At 39.9% G+C, this 24,948-nt stretch overlaps 1 protein-coding gene across 7 annotated transcripts in view; it reads right to left on the reverse strand.

The window, feature by feature from the left end:
• Positions 1–392: 392 nt before the first annotated feature.
• Positions 393–24,948, reverse strand: part of LOC115155503 (muscleblind-like protein 2a) — a 51,038-nt gene continuing 26,482 nt past the window's right edge. For 2 of the 7 annotated variants that reach the window (XM_029702164.1, XM_029702165.1), the window contains exons 3-10: positions 16,191–16,355; positions 15,538–15,762; positions 14,790–15,044; positions 11,026–11,079; positions 10,199–10,352; positions 8,884–8,919; positions 7,492–7,586; positions 393–4,098 (exon numbers count right to left, since the gene is read on the reverse strand). In XM_029702164.1, the coding sequence (XP_029558024.1) occupies positions 4,084–4,098; positions 7,492–7,586; positions 8,884–8,919; positions 10,199–10,352; positions 11,026–11,079; positions 14,790–15,044; positions 15,538–15,762; positions 16,191–16,355 (999 nt within the window). In that variant the 3' untranslated portion in view covers positions 393–4,083. The remainder of the gene's footprint in view (positions 4,099–7,491; positions 7,587–8,883; positions 8,920–10,198; positions 10,353–11,025; positions 11,080–14,789; positions 15,045–15,537; positions 15,763–16,190; positions 16,356–24,948) is intronic. The other 5 variants (XM_029702168.1, XM_029702167.1, XM_029702170.1 and 2 more) reach the window with 5 other exon arrangements.

Consider the following 24,948-nt stretch of genomic DNA (forward strand, 5'->3'; position numbering starts at 1 on the left):
AGTGGAGGCTAGCAAAATACCATCTTGGACTAGACTGTATAGAGGACTATAAATAACTAGACAGCAGGACGTGGATGTATTTGGATGAGTCAATGTCTTTGCAATATCTGCGAATATGTGTTATCAGATGCAGATGTGCATAGACAGACTATGTGATACAAATGGCAACAACTTAGCATATTCATCCAAAAATACCCAATAATTCATGTTTTTTTTTGTCATAGGAAATGGGATAAGACTAAACCTAACATGTACATTGAATTCCTGAGGTGGAGCATTTCATTATTTGGGCTTTTGAAATAATGTCCTCTGCTTATATAAAATACCCTAAATAAATAGGCCTATTATTTCCTATGTGAATCACCAAAACAAAGGAATCAGAAAACTTGGCATTTACTTAAACTTTTATTTATTTTTTAACATTAGATTTTACACAATTTTGCATTTACCAAAACTACTGTATAGAACATAAATGAGCACAAATAAAACATTTAAAATTGCCACATGAACAGATTCAAAATTAGTAAGGGTTTGTCCCCTCTGTTCTAGAGTACGGCACAACAGATGGAACCATATGTGAACCAGCACAGCAGTTTAAACATAACCCTGCAGTAACTGTAGCACCACCATTTAGAATGGCACCTGTCAGTTTTCTCATCATCAAGCTTTTCTCAGTGAAATATTTGACTGCACTCTTTACAATCTACCATTTTGACCTCAAAATGAAAATGTACTGTAGTGAGAATTAAAACAGCATATTTCACAAATTGCAATAGTCTAATTACAATCCTTATATTTCATGAGTGCTAACACAGAACAACTTAAGAACAATACATCAAAAGGCAAGGCAAAGATCACTAATAAGCTAGTCTGCTCAGATCAGTTTACCAACTGTTCACAAAGTGCTAAGGAATCATGTTACTATTGGGTCAGTAAAAGTGAACACATTCTGACTGTCCAAATCTTTTGATTGAGTGGTCTAAAATCTCGACTGATTTTCAGGTGCAGATTTATCTAGCTATAATAACATTCAAAACATTTAGCAAAAATCAAGTTGAAATTAACATTGAAATAAACATACATTTTCATAGAAACATTTTTTTCTTGTGAAAGATGCCTTCGGTCAACAATTGACATAATTTAGGAGAATCATTGCCACATTAGCCATACCCACGACTATATGTTTAACAAAAGTGCTTTTTTGAGTTTTCCCTTGTCTGTATGAGTCCAGGGATGTTTTTTATCTGGTGGAATAGAAAGATTAGAACATGTATTAATGGGTATGTAAATGCCATGGGTAGGCTGTCAAATGCAAAATCAATATACTACTGTGATACCAAGGCAACATGATACTGAAAATATTGTTTTTGCCACAAAATAGGAAATGTTCAGATTCCGGCAATACAATCTAGTGTGTTGCAGTGCTCTAGAAAAGCATAACAATTACATCATTTCCAAAAATACAGAGCTTCCGTAATTGCAACTTTAGGAGACAAATTAATATAGTTATGAAATTATACTGTACTACAATGAAAAGTACATTTACTTAAATGTTTATTTTTTGGTAGACTGTGACCTATACAATAAACTGTTTTTATACATAATAAAAGCAATTCTACAACCTTGCTCGTACTGCAGTGTGTTGTCCTGTATAAGTGACAAGGCAGTGACAAAGATGAGATGTGGAAGCTTGCCATTGGTAGCTCCAACATTCCATCCCTGATCACAGACGGTTTTTCATAGGCTAACGTGACAGGACAGGTCCTTTTGAGGAACCACCAGCAGAGCAAAGCTCAGCTTAATAAATTACATTCATTTTAAAATAGAATACAACATTGTTCAATAACTAATGTTAAACAAATAAAACTAAGTATATTCCATTTATTTCCATCAAACATTACATAAAAATGAACTTTTCTGAAAATGTTAAATAAAAAAAAGTGTTGGAAAAGGACAAAGATGGTAAGGACATGCGTAAAGGAGTCTCATTGTTGATTGTCTGAATTGATCAAACATCATGGAAAAAAATGTCCTTGATACTGTTAAGATTTTTTTTTTTTTTTTTACATCTACAGATTTCACTCACACACAAAATTAAAAGGGGAGAATGAAAGACTGGGTAGCATTTAGAGTTTGCACCTGTGTGAAAATTTTAACTGTTATTTCAAGATCAAATAAAAACATACAAGTTTGAGCAAAAAGGTAAAATAATGGTACGTGTAGATACATTGTAAATAGTTCAATATTTTTAACTTTGTTTTTGTCTTTTATATCCTTCTGTAAATAACTGGCTTCATTAGTCTTCTATACCCTACTGTAAATAACAGGTATAGACTTTGGACTGGTGGATAAATCTGTCTTGTGTTTGTAAGTGCTAGTTTTATAGACCAGTTTGTAAATACAATGAAGCTTTGACAATAACATATGTAGAGTTATGAGTTTCCTTACATTTGTAATGTGACCACGTCCTACCACTAAAACATATATTGTGATACATTCTACTTGAAAGATGTTAGACTATGATATCAATGCAGTAAACGTGAGGATATGATAAAGACAGCTGTATAAAGAGAAGAATGAGTTAGCAACATAGAATTACCATACATATCCGGTTTTCTAATCTCATCTCCAATCACTTTTTTTTAGTCGCAAAACACTTTCAACTCATTAAGAATGAAGCTAAACCATGTTACATAATGAACCCTCACTGAACATCATGCCAAAGCAGTCATGTTCAGATCTGTCAGATATTGACATCTCAAAACAAAAAAAAAGTAAATGATCAATGAAACGTTAAAGCAGTAAAAACTAACCCACTGTACAAAGAGTACCAATGCACTGAATTCACATCACACAAAACAGGTGTTAATTTTCTTCCAGAAGTGATTATTGTGAGACTGTGGAGTGTTTTGAGAAATTGTGAGGGTTTTCTATTTAATGTGTAATATTTTTTCACACAGAGCCTTTTCAAGATGCATGTTATATACACATTACTTTAGGCACTTCTACAGTTAAAATAAGACAGGATTAACAAGTGACCTCCCATCATGTGTAAGTCAGCCTTTTTAACAAAGATCACATGTACTATACCTTTCTTTTGAAGTCGTATCATTCTGGTCCCCCTTTAATGTCTGTGGCCTTGGGAGTATAACCACCTAACCCTTTAAATGTCTGTAATACCAAACTCTTACTCAGCCTTTCAGTTCCTCTAAGGTGGCTTATTTTCAGCCCACCAATCACTCTGCTAGGTCATTGGCACATCTGGTATATGTTGTTTCTTGGATGAATGCTAAAACACTCAAGGCCCAATAGACATAACGCAAACAGTGCAGCGCAAACAGACACTTGGAACCAGTGATCGCTAGATTCATTATCAATTCTGGAATTAGTGGCTGATTAAATCACTGCCATTTGGCCACCATAAGGTAGAATAATTAAATGTTCTGCTATTATCATGTCTTATTCCTTCATCATAAAGGGACCAAGGCACACCGGGAGGGGGAGCAGTGATCCTATACTCAGAGAACAACCATCAGATAAACAACAACAGACTATCCATCCTCCGTCACATTCATCCTTTACAAGAACAAGAAGAGCACTCCTTCCAGCCTGATGCACAGGCCAAGTGGAAATTTGTATATAGGGTAAAAACAAGAGAGCTTTCAATGGTCTGTGTTTTAAATAAAATTAATCAAACACTTAGATGCACAATCATTTCTGAAAAAAAAATAAAATAATGATTTGGGTGAGTTGTGTAGTTTTAGCAAAACATTAAAAAGGTCATAAAAGTAATTGTTGAATACCTTTATAATTACATTTTCAGAATCCCCAATCATGTGTGTATACATATAATAAAATCAGTCATTTACATATCAGTAATGGTAGTAGTCCTAGCAACACAGGTATGTCATCTGTATATATATATATATATTTTACCATAGCTCAATGTTATACATTGCCTCTAATCTTCTTCTCAGCATGCAGGTTGCTGTAGTTCTCTTGTGGAGCAAATGTAGTATTTACAGACGGGCTGTTTGGGACCTCTAAGGGCAGCGTCTTGACACTCTGTTCCTTTCCTGTTAGTTACTTGAGGATGATCTGTTTTAGGAGCAGAGATTGAGACATCATGTTACTCAATTGGTGGCATTCAAAATCAACATGACCGATTGCCCTTAGGTCCAAGTAACAGTACCAGTGAGTTTTTGGAAGACAAAAACAGTACTGATGCAGTTCTGTACAAGATTCATGGCAGGAAATGATGAAAGAAAAAGGGTTCTTATCTGCAGAAGTAGAACAGTAGCAAAACTGTGACCAGTATAATCAAACAATGCTGACGAAACAAAGAAAACCATGGGTAAAATATACATTTAAATCCTGCATGTAAAACAAACATAATTCTGTTGAGTTGAGACATCTTCAGATAAGATTCACAGCTGAGGCAGTAGTTTACATACCCAGGTTATTGTAATAACATTGAAAATAAAAATAACAAAAATCGACAACAAAAGAGCAAAGTAAAATGTTGCAAATCTCAACAAAAACTAACTGAAATCAGAGAAAGTAAAAAAAATTATGTATAGCCTAGCTAGAGATTTTTTTTGTATATTTATTTTATTTAACTAGGCAAGTCAGTTAAGAACAATAACTCTTATTTACAATGACGGCCTAGCCCAGCCAACTCTGGCCCAATTGTGCACCGCCCTATGGGACTCCCAATCACAGCCGGATATGATGCAGCCTGGATTCGAACCAGGGACTGCAGTGACACCTCTTGCACTGAGATGCAGTGCCTTAGACAGCTGCGCCACTCGGGAGACACACACATACACTGAGTGAGTACACCAAACATTAGGAACACCTTGCTAATATTGGAATAGCACACATACACAATCCATGTCTCTATTGTCTCAAGGCTTTCTAATCCTTCTTTAACCTGTCTCCTCCCTTTCATCTACACTGATTGAAGTGGATTTAACAAGTGACATCAATAAGGGATCGTAGCTTTCACCTGGATTCACGTGGTCAGTCTATGTCATGGAAAGAGCAGGTGTTCCTAATGTTTTATACACTCAGTGTATATTCCATGTTAACAACCTGGGTGAAAAAAATACCAAAATATCCAGCAGAATAAGAGCTTCAGGACAAGGCTGGTGGTTTGCAAGTATGTGTATGTTTTAATGTTCTCCCAGAATCTGACCTGACCCCCAAGTGGAAGTGTCTAAAAGAGGCAACACAGGGAAGTCACAGGCACATGTGACAGCCCTGTCCCACACACACTAGAGCTGGGCGGTATACCGTATTGTACTATATATCGGTATTGATGCAGGACCGGTTTGGGTTTTTACTTCACTTTCTATAACGGTATTTGAACGTTTGGTTTGTTAAATGTGATACGCTGTGTGTAACGTCCATTTTTATAGTTTACTTTGCTACTTGAGTCATCTCTCTCCGTACCACTTTCCACACAGACCTAGCCCCCGCCCCCTGGTACTCAAGGAGCGCATTTGTTGTTCCTCGATCACGAGAAACTTTGTTCAGTCTGCATGGTCAATGCAGCACATGCAACAATGTTGACGACAACCAGTGGTGTAGCGGTGCCTTGAGAAGTGGGTATACTCTAATTTTGCCACGATCTTTGCCGAACGGCCCGTTTGGGCAAAGGAAAGGCGCACTGTGTGAAACATTCTATGAGAAGCAGTGACATACACTCTGAATGATCTAAAATGATGAAGCCCATATTGGTCTTTCACAGTCAGGCCAACCCAAGCTGTACTGTGCAGTAGGATAATAGTAGGCCTACTATTGAAACAGATAAACTGAGGCAGAAATTCACAGGTTCAGATTTTTACCCATTATTTTCAGATTTTCGTTCTCAAAGTCAGACCTTTTTATTTTTTTCTATTTACTTTTTAAACAACAAAATGGTATATTCTAAGTCCATAACAAAACCACATCAGGAGACCACTTTTGAGGTCTGGGGGGGGGGGGGGGGGGGGGGGGGAAAATCGAAGAAATGTTGATTGCTGAGAGTAGTTCCCCTTTAATTGAAGTGTGCAGGCACCTAGCACTACTGTTTGATTAGCAGTGTTTCTCTAGCACATGAGATGGATATTTGCAAAATGTATTTATACATCATATACCTCCACTACACTACTTTGATATGTATCAGTGGGGATTAAGAAGTGAGTATACGCAATGCCCACTGAAAAATAAGTGGGTATACCATCCACTAAACCACTGATGACATCAAGGCTGTTTTCACTTTGCTTCTTAATATAAATCCACTAACATTCTATAACTACACTATTAGTTTGTGTTTCTTACATCTTCAAACAACTAGTTTGTGTTTTCTTAGCAAGTTGGGCCTAAATCTTGTTAGCCTGATAATACCGGTGATGGTGTACACCTAAATCAGCATGTTGTTTGTGCAACAGTATCTTCTAAATCAAAGAGGAAGCATGAATGTGTTCGCTACATGAAGTAGCTAAGAGAATACATTCAATATGTAACCAAATATTATAGGGTCCGCTAGGAAACACTGACCAACACTTTGGCTTCCTACCCTGTCACAATAACTCCTCCCTGGCATTTTAATTAATTGTCATGTCAAAGAACACTGTATTCAAAGTGCCCACTATTATATTCTAACTACAGAACTAGAATAATCATTCTATTTCCATGATTTCAACAGTTCACCCCCCCAAAAAAAATATTAATAAGGCCAAAAATAAGGCCAAGAATTGTTTGCCCATATCGTCCAGCCCATTGTGTGGAAATGATCTCAAATGAGTACAAGAAAAAGAAATGCAGAAATTTATGAAAATGTCGACAATTATTTTTGATTGAAGTTGAATTGAACTGTATCAAACAATCAGAATGGCAGAAAACCCATTCAAATCACTTAAGAAAGTATGTGTTGCCACCCTAGAGTCACACACTACTCATGAAGCACATTAAGAACTTTTATTATTCAAAAACATAAAATTACCATCAAATACGGTCCGACTTTAAAAAAAAAAATACAGTGATATATTTTGTCCATAACGCCCAGCCCTCTCTCTCACACACACACACACATACACACACACACTTAAGTCCTTGTGATAATAACAGCAGATTCTAAGCTTTCATTCATCCAATTGGTCTCTTCAGTCTGAGGGGCTAATTTAGGCTGGTTCAACCCATAGGCTTATCTAGAGCTTTTTTTCCCCCCATCACTTGACAGAATTATAGTCACACCTGAATTAAATAAAAATCAATTGTCACTAAATAAAAAACTATTAAGGAAGTTCTGCAACAAACTACTATTTGCAAATGAGCGCTCTCTAAGTGCTTTCTGTCATTACTATATTTTAATACAGCATGTAGAACCATTCTAGTCAAGCTTGCTAATAAGCAAGGCAACAGGCAGGAGAGCCTTGATGATGTCATGACCAGCACTTATTCAGAGCTCAGGGATTCATGAAAGAAGGCTTTAAAAAAGGAGCAAACCTGATTGGCTGGTGCTGTTGCTGCGTAGGGAACACTTGTGGCAGGAGTAGTTGCTGCAGAGACAGTAGCAGGCGTAGCACTGTACATCATGGGTACTTTTTCAGGAAGGGAACCATGGAAGCAATGAACAGGTAGCTGGAGCATTATGGTAACCATAGCAACATTTAGTCTATTTCTTCTTCGCATGGTGAATACAGTACAAAACATCAGCAGCAAGCCATCATTAGGTTTTTATTTTAATGTAACCTTGATTTAACATTTTTTTTTGTATATTTCTTTTATTTAACTAGGCAAGTCAGTTAAGAACAAATTCTTATTTACAATGACGGCCTACCCCGGCCAAACCCTCCCCTAACCCGGACGACGCTGGGCCAATTGTGCGCCGCCCTTTGGGACTCCCGATCACGGCCGGTTGTGATACAGCCCGGGATCAAACCCGGGTCTGTAGTGACGCTGCTAGACCACTGCGCCACTCAGGATCCCTAGGTTAGACCAGCAGATGGCATGCAATCACAGTGCAAAGGGTCATGCAATCATAGTGCAAAGGGTCATGCAATCACAGTGCAAATGGTTATACAATCACAGTGCAAAGGGTTATACAATCACAGTGCAAAGGGTTATGCAATCACAGTGCAAAGGGTTATGCAATCACAGTGCAAAGGGTTATGCAATCACAGTGCAAAGCAAGAAAGCATGGGATAAATAATGGAGGAAAGCTGTTTTAAGTAACAGTTCAGGAAACTTGTCAGATATTTGTCTGATTCCCAGAGAAGACAATTTGAAACTAAACGCTTCCAATTACGACATGGAAAAATGATGTTTTGCTTATATCATCATTAGGAAGGTATCTTCACTGCTGTGTTAGAAATAAGTTCCCTTTTTATACAAATAGAGGAAAGACCAAGACCTGTCCAATAAAATCTCTGGGAAACTGATCAAATGTCCTAATGCACAGAGCAGTAAAGAACTATAAATATCAACCAGCAGCGCTTATAACTGATGTCACATATTTTGAATACTTGTATTATCTACAACGGTATGATTATCACTACAGAGAACAACAGACACAAAACAAATAAACTAAATAATCATAAGAAAAAAGTAGGCCACTCAGTGATGGCGAAGAGTATAAAATAAAAGCCAGAGCTTTGTCACGGATATAGCTAACCGAGAAAAAAATATATGCTGAAACTTGTTATAAAATACACTTTCACACAGGTGATTTAAAAATGTACTGGTTCCTAACGTATATAAAAACACCCTTACCCCCTGACCCAGAGAATATTTAACATTGGAATAACAGGAAAGTATTTTAAACCAACAGAGAGAACATTCCACCCATATTCTCCATTCATTAGAGGTGATATCAGAAAAAAGAAACAAGGGACCTACCAACGCCGGTAGCAGGAGACATGCAAAACACTGACCCTGTGTGATTGTGCAGTGGGAAGTGAGTAGAGGAAAATGAGGGAGAAAAACAGGTTAGCTAGTTTTCAGCATGCTTTTACACATTCAAAAACCAAATACAAGCCAGACATTAACCCCTCAATGTAAACCAAGGGTTCTTTAGCTTGGCGAGCATACACAGATACAAGCCCATGACAACCGATGTGTGTTAGAAGTATAATGTGTGGGTTTAAGTGTAGGGTGTAGATGAGACTTGCAGAATAAAATAGCTCCTGTCGACTGACATGGGAATCAGTGCTAGGGCAGCCAGGCAGTACAGTAGTTAATTTAGTAGGGCGATAAAGCATCAAACAAGAGTGCATAGTGGCTGTTACTGTTGATTATGGCTGTCAGAGGAAGGCCATGATGAGAGAAAGAGCTAAGCTCATGATATAATTAAGCAATAAGGCCCGAGGGGGTGTGGTATATATGGCCAATATACCACGGCTAAGGGCTGTTCTTATGCACGATGCAAAGTGAAGTGGCCATATACCACAAACCCCCGAGGTGCCTTATTGCTATTATAAACTGGTTACCAACGTAATTAGAGAAGTAAAAATAAATGCTGTGTCATACCCGTGATATACCACAGCTGTCAGCCAAATCAGCATTCAGGGCTCGAACCACCCAGTTTATAATGGTATATTCATATGGGGTTCTACTTAGCCATGTACTTACTGTATCACAACAATGTAGGCCAATGGTCTGAATTTGATACATTTGATTAAAGCAGGTCTCCTTCAACCAACCTGGATGATGTCATCTGGACGCACTGATATATCTAACTGCCAGGACATTGAACTATTACGCATGTGACAGTGACATTGAATGTGCATAATTTGCAAATAATTAACAGCTCAAATTACAAGGTGTTGCATTACTTCATCATAGCTAGGAATGCAGAAAAACAAGGAAAGACACCTGACTCACAATAAGACACCTTAAACAGATATAACCACCAAACATTAGCAGGGAGCGAATGAGGAGTGAATTATATAATTATAAAGTCCTCATTAGTCATAAAGGGACAGCAGGGCTGTGGAACCATGAATTATACTCAGACAGCTGGGCTGTGGAGCCATGAATTATACTCAGACAGCTGGGCTGTGGAACCATGGATTATACTCAGACAGCTGGGCTGTGGAACCATGGATTATACTCAGACAGCTGGGCTGTGGAACCATGGATTATACTCAGACAGCTGGGCTGTGGAGCCATGGATTATACTCAGACAATTGGGCTGTGGAGCTATGAATCATACCTGTGGGATAGAACGCAGCTGTCTGCTGGAGCTGTGCATTGGCCAGAGCCTGCTGGTAGTGCAACATACTGGGGTTGAAGAAGGAGCTGGCCCCGTGGCTCTTCTCCAGTGCTTGTCTCTTTGGTTGGGGCTGCATGCAGCCATAAGGGAACGCCTGCCGAGGACAAAGAACATGTTAACACAACACAGATAAAACACTTAACAGTAGCTCTCAAAAATTCACTGGCTATGAGCTTTATACTGTATGTAAATAATATTACTGGCTATGAACTTTATACTGTATGTAAATAATGTCACTGGCTATGAGCTTTATACTGTATGTAAATAATATTACTGGCTATGAACTTTATACTGTATGTAAATAATGTCACTGGCTATGAGCTTTATACTGTATGTAAATAATATTACTGGCTATGAACTTTATACTGTATGTAAATAATGTCACTGGCTATGAGCTTTATACTGTATGTGAATAATATTACTGGTTATGAGTTTTATACTGTATGTAAATAATATTACTGGCTATGAGCTTTATACTGTATGTAAATAATATTACAATCATTGCCAAATGGTAGAGCAAAACTGTATACAACTATTACATGACAAAATAAAGGTATTTATGATCAAATTAGTGAATGTCTAAAACTTCATACTGTTAATTTAACACCTATTAAATTACTGAACGATAACTGACGGTGAATGATTCTGTACACATACTAGAGGAGTCTTAAGAAGTTATAAAAACAAAAATGACAAATTAAATTATGTGAGTTGCTACAGTACAATTAATAGCTACATGCAAAGCAAAAGGTGAAAGGTCAAAGTACCAGGTCTACAGTTGCCTCGAGGGGTCGCTTCATTGCTTTGGCAGTCGACTGAGTCTTTTAATAGCAGACAGCGAGCACATGATGGCAGTGGGCCAATGGGATTCAAGCGTATTAACATACAGGTAACAGCAAGCAGAGGTGCGTCATGGAGACAGCATTGCATTGTGGATAGGTGAGAAGGAGAAAACAAAAATAATCTGAATGCAGTTTACCACCACATACAAAACAATAGGCATGCACAATAAACAAATGTAACTGATTTAAGGAAACATACGACTGACTCCTGAATTAGTATGTAAGCATTTACCATACTCATTAATAGCTTAATCTAATAGAATTTAGAATCACAACAATACTGTGCAACGACAATAGGACTGAGGTTATTTTCTAATGTAAAAAACAGAAACAGTAGTAGATCAAAATATGTTCATAATTATCAAATCATTATCAAATTGAATATACAGTTTAGTCTACTAAATAAACGTTCTAGTAATGCATTAATTGACAGACAATTGCTATACCAGGATTGTACATAATACACATAAATTTGAAATAGAGACAAGAGGTAAAAGGCTAACTGGCATTAGCTAGGCTACTGTGAATGGTCACCCTTGTGAATTTGTTCTCGACTGAGAGCTAGGTCTGATTGATGTAATCTTGAGTGTTTTACATGTCATACTAAATAGGGAACAGAGAGAACAATATACCCACTGAATTGATGATAACTTATGTACAGAATGTGGAGCTCTGTTTATTGTGAGATTAGGTATCAAATTTGCACTTTTTGTTAAATTTGTTAAACACATTGGTCATTCATCGTTTCAGTCAAAAACCGTACCTTCACTACACTACAAAATTCCTCAGCATTACAGACGTATCACTACATGACCAAAAGTATGTGAACACCTGCTCGTCGAACATCTCATTTCAAAATCATGGATATTAATATGGAGTTGGTCTCCCCTTTGCTGCTATAACAGCCTCCACTCTTCTGGGAAGGCTTTCCACTAAATGTTGGAATATTGCTGTGGGTACTTGCTTCCATTCAGCCACAAGAGCATTAGTGAGGTTGGGCACTGATGTTGGGCGATTAGGCATGGCTCGCAGTCGGCGTTCCAATTCATCCCAAAGGTGTTTGATATGGTTGAGGTCAGGGCTATGCTGGTCAGTCAAGTTCTTGCACACCGATCTCAACAAACCATTTCTGTATGGACCTCGCTTAGTGCACAGGGCCATTGTCATGCTGAACAAGGAAAGGGCCTTCCCCAAACTGTTGACACAAAGTTGGAAGGACAGAATTGTCTAGAATGTCATTGTATGCTGTAGCGTTAAGATTTCCCTTCACTTGAACTAAGGGGCCTGAACCATGAAAACAGCCCCAGACCATTATTCCTCATCCACCAAACTTTACAGTTGGCACTATGCATTGGGGCAGGAAGCGTTCTCCTGGCATCCACCAAACTCTGATTCGTCCCTCGGACTGCCAGATGGTGAAGCGTGATTCATCACTTCAGAGAACACATTTCCACTGTTTCCTGAGTCCAATGGCAGCAAGCTTTCCACCACTCCAGCCGACGCTTGGCATTGTGCATTGTAATCTTAAGCTTGTGTGTTGCTGCTCAGCCATGGAAACCCATTTCATGAAGCTCCCGATGAACAGTTATTGTGCTGACGTTGCTCCCAGAGGCAGCTTGGAACTCGGTAGTGAGTGTGTGGCCTACCACTTGTGTGGCCTACCACTTCACAGCTGAGCCAATGTTGCTCCTCGAAGTTTCCAGTTCACAATAACAGCACTTAGTTGATCAGGGCAACGGTCGGACTTGTTGGAAAGGTGGCATCCTATGAAGGTGCCCTGTTGAAAGTCACTGAGCTCTTTAGTAAGGCCAATCTACTGCCTATGTTTGTCTATGGAGATTGCATGGCTCTGTGCTTGATTTTATACACCTGTCAGCAAACGGGTGTGGCTGAAATAGTCAAATCCAGTAATTTGAAGGTGTCCACATACTTTTGTATATATAGTGTATCAAGGTACTAAAGCATTTACCAACTCTAGTAATACTAGTGCTGTAATACAACAGTATTTAAGTAATTCTGAGACCATGCAAAAAATGAAAACAGATGATAACTGATGATAAAATATATGGAGGAACAGAAAATAGCAGAGCAAGGATGGAGGATACAGAACAGTCTATGTAAGGCCATGCATGTTGTTAAAATTAACAGCCAAAATAGAAGTCTGAATGTGCCATTATGTGAAATGTGTACATTGTGTACATGAGTAATGTTAACTGCTGAATCAGCTATTCAAATGCTGCTGCTGGAGAATTTGACCATGGATGTTTAGCAGATAGGGCTTTATTCTTAGGAACTTCTTGGAAGTTTAAGATGAAGGCAAAACCAACAGCAGACAATAGATCACAATGAAACAAGACAGTAACTGTAGAAACAGGGTTCACTTTGCAGCAGCTGGCAAATCGAACATAGATTTTCAAAAAGCATGAAAGCAAAGTGAGACGGCCAAAGCTAATCTTTAGTTAAACAACTAGGTAAAGGTTGGCTAACCTGCTAGGTAAAGGTTAGCTAACCTGCTAGGTAAAGGTTAGTTAAACAGCTAGGTAAAGGTTAGCTAACTAGCTAGGTAAATGTTATCTTTAGTTCAACAGCTAGGTAAAGGATAGCTTTAGTTAAATAGCTAGATAGAGGTTAGTTAAACAGCTAGGTAAGGGTTAGGTAACCAGCTAGGTAAAGGTTAGGTAACCAGCTAGGTAAAGGTTATCTTTAGTTAAACAGCTAGGAAAAGGTTATCTTTAGTTAATTAAACAGCCAGGTAAAGGCTAGCTTTAGTTAAACAGCTAGATACAGGTTAGTTAACCAGCTAGGTAAAGGTTCGTTAACTAGCTAGGTAAATGTTACATTTAGTTAAACAGCTAGATAAAGTTTAGTTAAACGAATTGGTAAAGGTTAGTGAACCAGCTAGGTAAAGGTTAGTGAACCAGCTAGGTAAATGTTAGTGAACCAGCTAGGTAAAGGTTATATTTAGTTAAACAGCTAGGTAAAGGTTAGTTAAACAGCTAGGTAAAAGATTAGCATCACATAAGGAGATACACAAATGTATGTTTATGCTATGTGACAGTTTAAAGGCAATTGAGGACTACTACTTACTTGGCAAACTACATTTTGAGTCTTAAGAGCATATATTAGATGTAACAATCTTTAATGTAGCTACATTGTAAATAAAAATAGGGTGGCAGGTAGCCCATCGGTTAGAGCATTGGAACAGAAACAGAAAGGTCGCTAGTTCAAATGTCTGCACTGACAAGGTGAAAAATCTGCAGATGTGCCCTTGAGCAAGGCACTTATCCCTAACTGCTCCAGGGTTGCTGTTGATAATGGCGGACCTTGGCTGTGACCCACTCTCAGGGGGAGTTGGGGTAAGCAAAAAACACATTTCCAATTCAAACATAAGTATAATACATACTTGTACATGTGTGAAATAGGATAAATATAAGCACCCACTAAATTATTATTATTATAAATAAAGCAGTGCTCCACATTCAATAAGTTAGCTAATCAACCAACAAAGGGTTATTGAATAGGATTAAGATAGTAGGCCTACTGCTGTGAATGAAGAAGACATTGCATTTTAAAATGAATAGGACAAGTTGCCCTTAATCAGAAGGGATGCTACAGTATTATAGTAGCTATATAGGCCAATGGTGTGTGTTCTATGCTGCTGCACATGGGTCTGGAGGGAAGCATCTTACCATGGCTGCAGCTGCTGCCTGGGCTGCCACAGCCGTATGGTTGACCTGGTGTTGAGAGGATTTGATTTTGGCCTGTAAGTGTGCAGGGGGGTGGAAGTACTTGCACTTCTCCCTGGAGCAGCGCGACTTGATGTAGTCCATGCAGACGGTGACCGTGTTGTCACTGGTGTCGATCATGGGGCTGTCGCTGGGGTGGGCAAAGCGGCAGTCCGTCTCGCCTCGCGCACAGGTCCCCCGCTGGAACTCACGACACACCTACAATAGGACAACCACACAGGAAGAGATGGATGAAGTAATAGCGTCCTGGAAATGTACCCTGTTTGACAGTCAACAGGCATTCCGTAATGAGTGTGCAGTGAGTCTACAAAACATTATGAACACCTGCTCTTTCCATGACATAGACTGACAAAGTGAATCCATATGAAAGCTATGATCCATTATTGATGTCACTTGTTAAATCCACTTCATATCAGTGTAGATGGAGTGGAGGAGACAGGTTAAAGAAGGATTTTTAAGCCTTGATACAATTGACACATGGATTGTGTATGTGTGCCATTTAGAGTGAATGGGCAAGACAAAAGATGTAAATGCCATTGAACGAATTGAGGCTGTTCTGAGGGCAAAAGTGGGGGCTGCAACTCAATATTAGGAAGGTGTTCTCAATGTGTTGTACACTCAGTGTATTAATACAGCATATCTCAGACAATGATACGGCCTTGTTCTTGTTCGTGTGAAGGTGATTTGTTACCTCAAGTTTGTCAACGCGCAATAGCTTCTGTGAGGGGGAAGAGGAGGACGAGTTGGAGCTCTGGAGTGTGACCGGGGGGCTTCCAGGAACCATGACTGGGGTGCTGGGGAGCAGCTCCGTGGGTATCAGGCTCATCCCATGGCTCATGGAGGTCATGGGTGTAAGGTAAGGAGAGTAGCTGAGACCTGGGCTCGTACCAAGCCCCTGGGTGACATTGAACGCAGGCTGTAAAAGAGAAGGGACAGCAGTCAGTACAGACACTACTACACATCTGAAATGAAGGATCTGAGTTTTTGGATGGTGTATAATTAAGCAATAAGGCACGAGGAGGTGTGGTATATGGCCAATATACCACGACTAAAGGCTGTTCTTACGCACAACGCAACGCGGAGTGCCTGGATACAGCCTTTAGCCGTGGTATATTAGCCATGTCACCAACCCCCGAGGTGCCTTATTGCTATTATAAACTGGTTACCAACATAATTAGAGCAGTAAAAATAAATGTTTTGTCATACCCGTGGTATACGGCCTGATATACATACCACAGCTGTCAGCCAATCAGCATTCAGGGTTCGAACCACCCAGTTTATAATGTCTGATATACTACGATTTTCAACCAATCAGCTTTCAGGGTTCAAATAAACTGTACTTACTACAGGCTGCATGCTCGTGCCTGGGATCATGAAGTGCATCTGCTGGGCTAGCATGGCTGCTGCCGTCTTCTGCTGGATGAGGTTGTTGCGTCCGTTAATCTCTAGCTGGGTTTTTAAATGAGAAGGTGGATGAAGGTACTTACAGTTTTCTCTTGAACAACGACCCTGGAATAAGAGTAAAAACACAAAAGAAAGCTAACTATTAGACAAGATAAATCCCTTAAATGTAGGCCTAAGCCTAACATGAGTAGTCTATGCCTACAGCTTTATAAATACAATATACATATTTATTTTACATAAAAGTGAAGCATCATTACTGGACAGGGTCACTAGAATTCATTGACAACCAAGGAAAGCGACAAAGACGTCCATAAAAATAAGACACAAAAGACCATCCCCAGAACATTCATGAAAGATTCATGTTGAGCCTCAATCATGTCCTGAAGATGCAGTAGCCCACGCCCCTATCAGACCAAGACCATTCAGCTCAGAGGACAGGACACTAATGCAATATCAGGAAACTCAATCATAGTGACACAGAATCACACCTTCACACTTGAAATGTTTTTCTGTGGGGACAGATAGTATGGTAGTTTGGCTGATGCTATTGTTGTTGCAGAGGCAGTATGATTGACAGAGAGGAGCACACTGTGCCCCAAGACAAATGCACACAAGAGATGGATGCCTGTAGAGCAGGTATTCCCAAACTGGGGTACGCGCAATGCCGTCAGTGGTACGCCAAATAAAAATGTGATTCAAATGTTTTATTTTTTAATTTATTTTTATCACATTTTCAAACAGTCCATTTATATTTTCCAACGGGGCTATACATTTGGGTGAGTTTTTTCTCCTTGCCTGAGAAGCCTTGTTTCACTGCCAAAAATACAATTAAACCATCTAGTGTTCAGCAAAATAACAACACAATGTCAAATACAGGAAGCCTAGTCAGATAATTAACATCCAATCACATTAACCGTTACTTTCTCACGGGAATTCCAATAACGGTCCGTATGTTGCCAAACGTAGCTGCTGCACATTCCGTTTGCTCGAAAATTGATAAATGGTTAAAAAAGTAAGGCCCGCGCCCATAGAGACACACACCAACTCTACTGGTGGTACTGCTACTACCAGCAATACTACATGTGCACCTGTCAACGACAAGTTGTTCTGTTTTCACGAGCACATCCAACGCTAGCATCAGTAATTCTACATTTGTTGTTAGCCCAGCTAACATGTACACTGACAGTTGTGAATCTGATGCAGCTGAAGAGCTACTGCCCTCTTATCCGGGAAAGCACAGAACAACAGACAGGACGTTGGACCCTCGAAGAGGCGCAAATATGATGAGAACTACATTGATTTGGAGTTCACTTATATTGGGAGTAGCGTCTTTCCTCAGCCACAGTGTGTTATACACTACCGGTCAATTGCTTTATAACACCTACTCATTCAAGGATTTTTCTTTATTTTTTACTGTTTTCTACATCGTAGAATAATAGTGAAGACATCAAAACTATGAAATAACACATATGGAATCATGTAGAATCCAATTTTTTTTAATACAAATCAAAATATATTTTAGATTTGAGATTCTTCAAATAGCCACCCTTTGCCTTATTGACAGCTTTGCAAACTCTTGGCATTCTCTCAACCAGCTTCACCTGGAATGCTTTTCCAACAGACTTGAAGGAGTTCCCACATATACTGAGCACGTGTTGGCTACTGTTCCTTCACTCTGCGGGTGACTCAGCCCAAACCCTCTCAATTTGTTTGAGGTCGGGGGATTGTGGAGGCCAGGTCATCTGATGCAGCACTCCATCACTCTCCTTCTTGGTAAAATATCTCTTACACAGCCTGGAGGTGTGTTGGGTCATTGTCCTGTTGAAAAACAAATCATTGTTCCACTAAGCCCAAACCAGATGGGATGGCGTATCGCTGCAGAATGCTGTGGTAGCCATGCTGGTTAAGTGTGCCTTGAATTCTAAATAAATCACAGACAGTGTCACCAGCAAAGCACCCCCACACCATAACACCTCCTCCTCCTTGCTTTACAGTGGGAAATACACATGCGGAGATCATCCGTTCACCCACACCGCATCTCACAAAGACACGGCGGTTGGAACCAAAAATCTCCCATTTGGACACCAGACCAAAGGACAAATTCCCACCGGTCTAATGACCATTGCTTGTGTTTCTTGGCCCAAAGAGGTCTCTTCTTCTTATTGGTGTTCTTTAGTAGTGGTTTCTTTGCAGAAATTCGATCAAGAAGGCCTGATTCTCTTTGCTTATTTGAGCTGTTATTGCCATAATACGGACTCTGTCTTTTACCAAATAGGGTTATCTAAATTAACTTTTAAGAAGGCACACCTGTTAATCAAAATGCATTCCAGGTGACTACCTCATGAAGCTGGTTAAGATAATGCCAAGAGTGTGCAAATCTGTCACCAAGGCAAAGGGTGTCTATTTGAAAAATCTCAAATATAAAATATATTTTGATTTGTTTAACTCTTTTTTGGTTACCACATGATTCCATGTGTGTTATTTCATAGTTTTAAATGGCTTCACTATTATTCTACAATGTAGAAAATAGTAAAATGAAAGAAAATTCCTTGAATGAGTAGATGTTCTAAAACTTTTGACCGGTAGCGTATGTGCAAAAGTACTATCTCAGAACTCGATAAAACCTTAACTCTTGCGCAGACATTTAGAAACAAAACATGCCAATTTGAAAAATAAGCCACAGGAGTTTTTTGAGCGAGAATTAAGACGACTTTCGAGTAGTAAGACATGTATAAAAGCAACAGATACCAATAATAAGAAGGGGCTAGAAGCGTCTTATATTGTGAGCTACCGAGTGGGTAGGACAGGAAAGTCCCATACTACTGTGGATGACTTTATTCTTCCTGCTGTCACGGATATGGCTGGGACAATGCTGGGGGAAAAGGCCCCAAAAACTATATACAGTGAGGGAAAAAAGTATTTGATGCCCTGCTGATTTTGTACGTTTGCCCACTGACAAAGAAATGATCAGTCTATAATTTTAATGGTAGGTTTATTTGAACAGTGAGAGACAGAATAACAACAAAAAAATCCAGAAAAACGCATGTCAAAAATGTTATAAAATGATTTGCATTTAATAAGTATTTGACCCCCTTTTAATCAGAAAGATTTCTGGCTCCCAAGTGTCTTTTATTCAGGAAACGAGCTGAGATTAGGACCACACTCTTAAAGGGAGTGCTCCTAATCTCAGCTTGTTACCTGTATAAAAGACACCTGTCCACAGAAGCAATCAATCAATCAGATTCCAAACTCTCCACATGGCCAAGACCAAAGACTGACATTAACCTGTGGTGAGTTACTCACAGTTTTCGATGAACAAATAAGGTTTTATAAGGAGATGGTTAAATAAAGAGCACAATTATTGATTATTATAATATTATTATTATTTGTGCCCTGGTCCTATAAGAGCTCTTTGTCACTTCCCACGAGCCAGGTTGTGACAAAACCTAAACACTCCTTCTTATGTTTAATAAATATAGTGTGTGTGTGTGTGTGTGTGTGTGTGGCAGGCTTACAATGATGGCAAAAAAAACAACATTTGAGAGTGAGCTGACCCTGGTGCTAGAGGATGAACGCAGCTGGAGGTTAAACGTTTGAAGGGGTACGGGACTTTAAAAAGTTTGGGAACCACTGATACATTTTTACATTTTAGTCATTTAGCAGACACTCTTATCCAGAGCAACTTACAGTAGTGAATGCATACATTTCATACAATTTTTTTTTTTCCCGTACTGGTCCCCCATGGGAATTGAATCCACAACCCTGGCATTGCAAACACCACGCTCTACCAACTGAGCCACATGGGACCAGAGTAATGGAATGGAAAACAGTTTGAAATGCTTTATTGTCATAAGTGTTTCTCACTATGATCAGGAGGTTATCCACAGACACACTAGGAGTAATTTATGAGAATAATAATGAACAAAGTTGATAGGCCTAAACTTTTACCATTGCAGGAAATCAGTAGGCAGGGCTTTCTCCTATTGAGCTAAATGCTTATGGATTGGTCTGCCTTTCCTCTGACCCTATTACGGGGGCTGAGTCACTGTCTTACTAGTGCTCTTCCATGCCGTCCCTAGGAGGGGTGCGTCACGTCGTACCAGACTATACTCGAATTGAATGGGTTGAGTCACTGCCGTGATCTTCGTTACCGGATTTTATGGAGCGAGATCCCTGCCAACAGGTTGAACGTACGTATCGTTAGTATTGTATGAAAATCTGTACGTAAAATGTTAGGATTGTAAGAAAAGCCATGAGTGAAACATTAAATGTAAACGTGAAATTTCATCAGTTAACATACAAACACAATGTTACGATTACGGACTAACATTCAAGGCTTGAACAAATCTTCTATTTAATTTCTGAAGTACAATAATACCTTTCAGACTTGAGGGTTTCATCTCACACAAAAACAAAAAAAAACGTACACCAAACGGCCTGTGAGGAGTGCTACGTCGACAAGCATAACACAGTAAAGTTTCAGTCCGCTAGGTATCTCTACAGCATAGACATATCTCTGGGTGACGTGGACATCCCCATGCATGCGCCTTATCAGAATAGAACTAATTCAATATTGCACCATCCCATTCTCTGGGCTCTGTTCGCAATCATAACCAATAGAATCTTCCAGGAATAATGAATCATAACCAATAGAATCTACCAGGAATAATGAAACAGATTAATAATAGCTGTTTGGTGAATCTATTAATTATGTATGACAACTGGAGTCTTTGCCACTCCCCAAAAATAATAAATATATATATATATATATATATATATATATATATATATATATATATATATATATATATATATATATATATATATATATATATATATATATATATATATATATATATATATATATATATATATATATATATATATATATATATATATATATAAATAAATAAATAAATAAATAAATAAATAAATAATTAGTATTTTGATATACATTTTTTTTTTTACTCAATCTTGCCAAAGCACATTCTGTAGGAGGGGTTAACATGAATTTAAAATAATTTGACATGATTTACATGCATCGGGTCACGAACGTATGGACTTTGTCGCAGAGGTCTTAGGTAGTCTCTGTATAGGCTAATCCCTCCATCACGACACTGCTGCCCAGTTGAAGAGCTTGAGATCTCACCACAGCACCATGCGCTTTCAGAAAAGCACCCCTCAGCCTCAGAAGATGCCCTTCTGGAGGGATTCAGCCATAGTCATTATACCCTAATGTAGGCCTATTTGCCTACTAGCAAAATAAAGTGCAGAGCATGCATGTGTGCAACTCATCATTCACACATATTTGAACATTTAATTCATCCTTCATTCAGCTCAGTCAGTCAGTATGTCATCCATTCAGTCATTTGTCTTAGTTGCAATAGGAACTAAACCAAAGGGAAATGTTACTATTCACATACGTTCAATACAACAGGTGTAGACCAGTGAAATGCTTACTTATAAGTCCTAACCAACAATGCAGTAATTTTGTTTTTACAAAATCCGAATAAGAATAACAAATAAAAGAAACAAGTAATTAAAGAGCAGCAGTAAAATAACAATAGCGAGACTATATACAGGGGGGTATCGGTACAGAGTAAATATGCGGGGGCAACGGTTAGGCGAGGAAATTGAGGTAATATGTACATGTAGGTAGAGTAATTAAAGTGACTGTGCATAGACGATAACACAGAGATTAGCAGCGGTGTAAAAGGAGGGGGGGGGGGCAGCAATACAAATAGTCTTGGTAGCCATTTGATTAGATGTTCAGGAGTCTTATGACTTAGGGGTTGAAAATGTTTAGAAGCCTCTTGGGCCTAGACTTGGCGCTCCGGTACCGCTTGCCGTGCGGTAGCAGAGAGAACAGCCTATGACTAGCGTGGCTGGAGTCTTTGACAATTTTTAAGGCCTTCCTCTGACACTGCCTGGTATAGAGGTCCTGGATGGCAGGAAGCTTTGCCCCAGTGATGTACTGGGCCGTTCACATTACCCTCTGTAGTGCCTTGCGGTCAGAGGCCGAGCAGTTGCTATACCAGGCAGTGATGCAACCAGTCAGGATGCTCTCGATGGTGCAGCTGTAGAACCTTTGAGGATCTGAGGACCCACGCAAAATCTTTTCAGTCTCCAGGGGGGGAATAGGTTTTGGTGTGCCCTCTTCAAGACTGTCTTGGTGTGCTTGGACCATGTTAGTTTGTTGGTGATGTGGACACCAAGGACCTTGAAGCTCTCAACCTGCTCCACTACAGCCCCGTCGGCCCTCTTTCCTGTAGTCCACAATCATCTTCTTTGTCTTGATCACGTTGAGGGAGAGGTTGTTGTCCTGGCACCACACGGCCAGATCTCTGACCTCCTCCCTATATGCTGTCTCGTCGTTGTCGGTGATCAGGCCTACCATTGTTGTGTCATCGGCAAACCTAATGATGGTGTTGTGCCTGGCCGTGCAGTCATGAGTGAACAGGGAGTACAGGAAGGGACTGAGCACACACCCGATGGGCCTCTGTGTTGAGGATCAGCGTGGCCGATGTGTTGTTACCTACCCTTACCACCTGGGGGCGGCCTGTTAGGAAGTCCAGGATCCAGTTGCAGAGGGAGGTGTTTAGTCCCAGAGTCCTTAGCTTAGTGATGAGCTTTGAGGGCACTATGGTGTTGAACGCTGAGCTGTACTCAATGAATAGCATTCTCACATAGCTGTTCCTTTTGTCCAGGTGGGAAAGGGCAGTGTGGAGTGCAATAGAGATTACATCATCTGTTAGGGTTGTATGCAAACTGGGGTGGGTCTAAGGTTTCTGGGATAATGGTGCTGATGTGAGCCATGACCAGCCGTTCAAAGCACTTCATGGCTACAGACGTGAGTGCTACAGGTCGGTAGTCATTTAGTGTTCTTGGGCACAGGGACTATGGTGGTCTGCTTAAAACATGTTGGTATTGCAGAATCGGACAGGGAAAGGTTGAAAATGTCAGTGAAGACACTTGCCAGTTGGTCAGCGCATGATCACAGTACATGTCCTGGTAATCTGTCTGGCCTTGTGAATGTTGACCTGTTTAAAAGGTCTCACATCGGCTACGGAGTGTGTCATCACACAGGCTTCCAGAACATCTGGTGATCTCATGCATGTTTCAGAATGATTTGCCTCGAAGCGAGCATAGAAGTAGTTTAGCTTGTCTGGTAGGCTTGTGTCACTGGGCAGCTCTCGGCTGTGCTTCCCTTTGTAGTCTATAATGGTTTGCAAGCCCTGCCACATCCGACAAGCATCAAAGCCGGTGTAGTACGATTCGATCTTAGTCCTGTACTGATGCTTTGCCTGTTTGATGGTTCGTCGGAGGGCATAGCGGGATTTCTTATAAGCTTCCAGGTTAGAGTCCCTCTCCATGAAAGCGGCAGCTCTACCCTTTAGCTCAGTGCGGATGTTGCCTGTAATCCATGGCTTCTGGACGGGGTATGTATGTACGGTCATTGTGGGGACGACGTTATCGATGCATTTATTGATGAAGCCAATGACTGATGTGGTGTACTTCTCAATACCATCGGAGGAATCCCGGAACATATGCCAGGCTGTGCTAGTTTCCCTGCATTAAAGTCCCCGGCCACTAGGAGCGCTGCCTCTGGGTGAGCATTTTCCTGTTTGCTTATGGCGGAATACAGCTCATTGAGTGTGGTCTTAGTGCCAGCATCAGTCTGTGGTGGTATGTAGACAGCTACGAAAAATACAGATGAAAACTCTAGGTAGATAGTGTGGTCTACAGCTTATCATGAGATGCTCTACCTCAGGCGAGCAAAACCTTGAGACTTCGAGACAAAATAAGTTAAAAAATGAAGTTACAAACAACGCAAAGAAACGAACAAAAAAAACACAATTGGATAGGAACACGTAAAATGTCAGCCTTCTTCTCCGGCGCCATCTTCTACTCCTAAAAGTCTTATCCATTTGTTTATTGAAATTATATAAATTCTCAAAATGTTCTTTGGCCTATTACTTTAATAAAAATACCCCATAATGACAAAATGAAAACAGGTTTTCAGAAATTGTTGCGAATGTAATAATGAAATAGCTTATTTACATAAAGATGCAGACCCTTTGCTGTGAGATTCAAAATTGAGCTCATGTGCATCCTGTTTCCATTGAGCATCCTTGATAAGTTTCTACAACTTTGAGTCCACCAGTGGTAAATTCAATTGATTGGACATGATTTGGAAAGGCACACACCTGTGTATAAGGTACCACCGTTGACAGTGCATGTCAGAGCAAAGAAATTGGTAGAAGGAATTGCCGAGACAGGATTGTGTCGAGGCACAGATCTGGGGAAGGGTACCAAAACATTTCTGCAGCATTGAAGGTCCCCAAGAACACAGTGGCCTCCATCATTCTTCAATGGAAAAAGTTTGAAAACACCAAGACTCTTCAATAGCTGGCCACCCGGCCAAACTTAGCAATCAGGGGAGAAGGGCCTTGGTCAGGGAGGTGACCAAGAACACGATGGTCACTCTGACAGAGCTCCAGAGTTCCTCTGTGGAGATGGAAGAACTTTCCAGAAGGACAACCATCTCTGCAGCACTCCACCAATCAGACCTTTATGGAGAGTGGCCAGACAGAAGCCACTCCTCAGTAAATGGCACAACAGCCCGCTTGTAGTTTGCCAAAAGGCACCCAAAGACTCTCAGACCATGAGAAACAAGATTCTCTGGTCTGATGAAACC

The sequence above is a fragment of the Salmo trutta genome, chromosome 20, assembly GCF_901001165.1.
Source record: "Salmo trutta chromosome 20, fSalTru1.1, whole genome shotgun sequence".
In the NCBI taxonomy this organism is placed as follows: Eukaryota; Metazoa; Chordata; class Actinopteri; order Salmoniformes; family Salmonidae; genus Salmo; species Salmo trutta.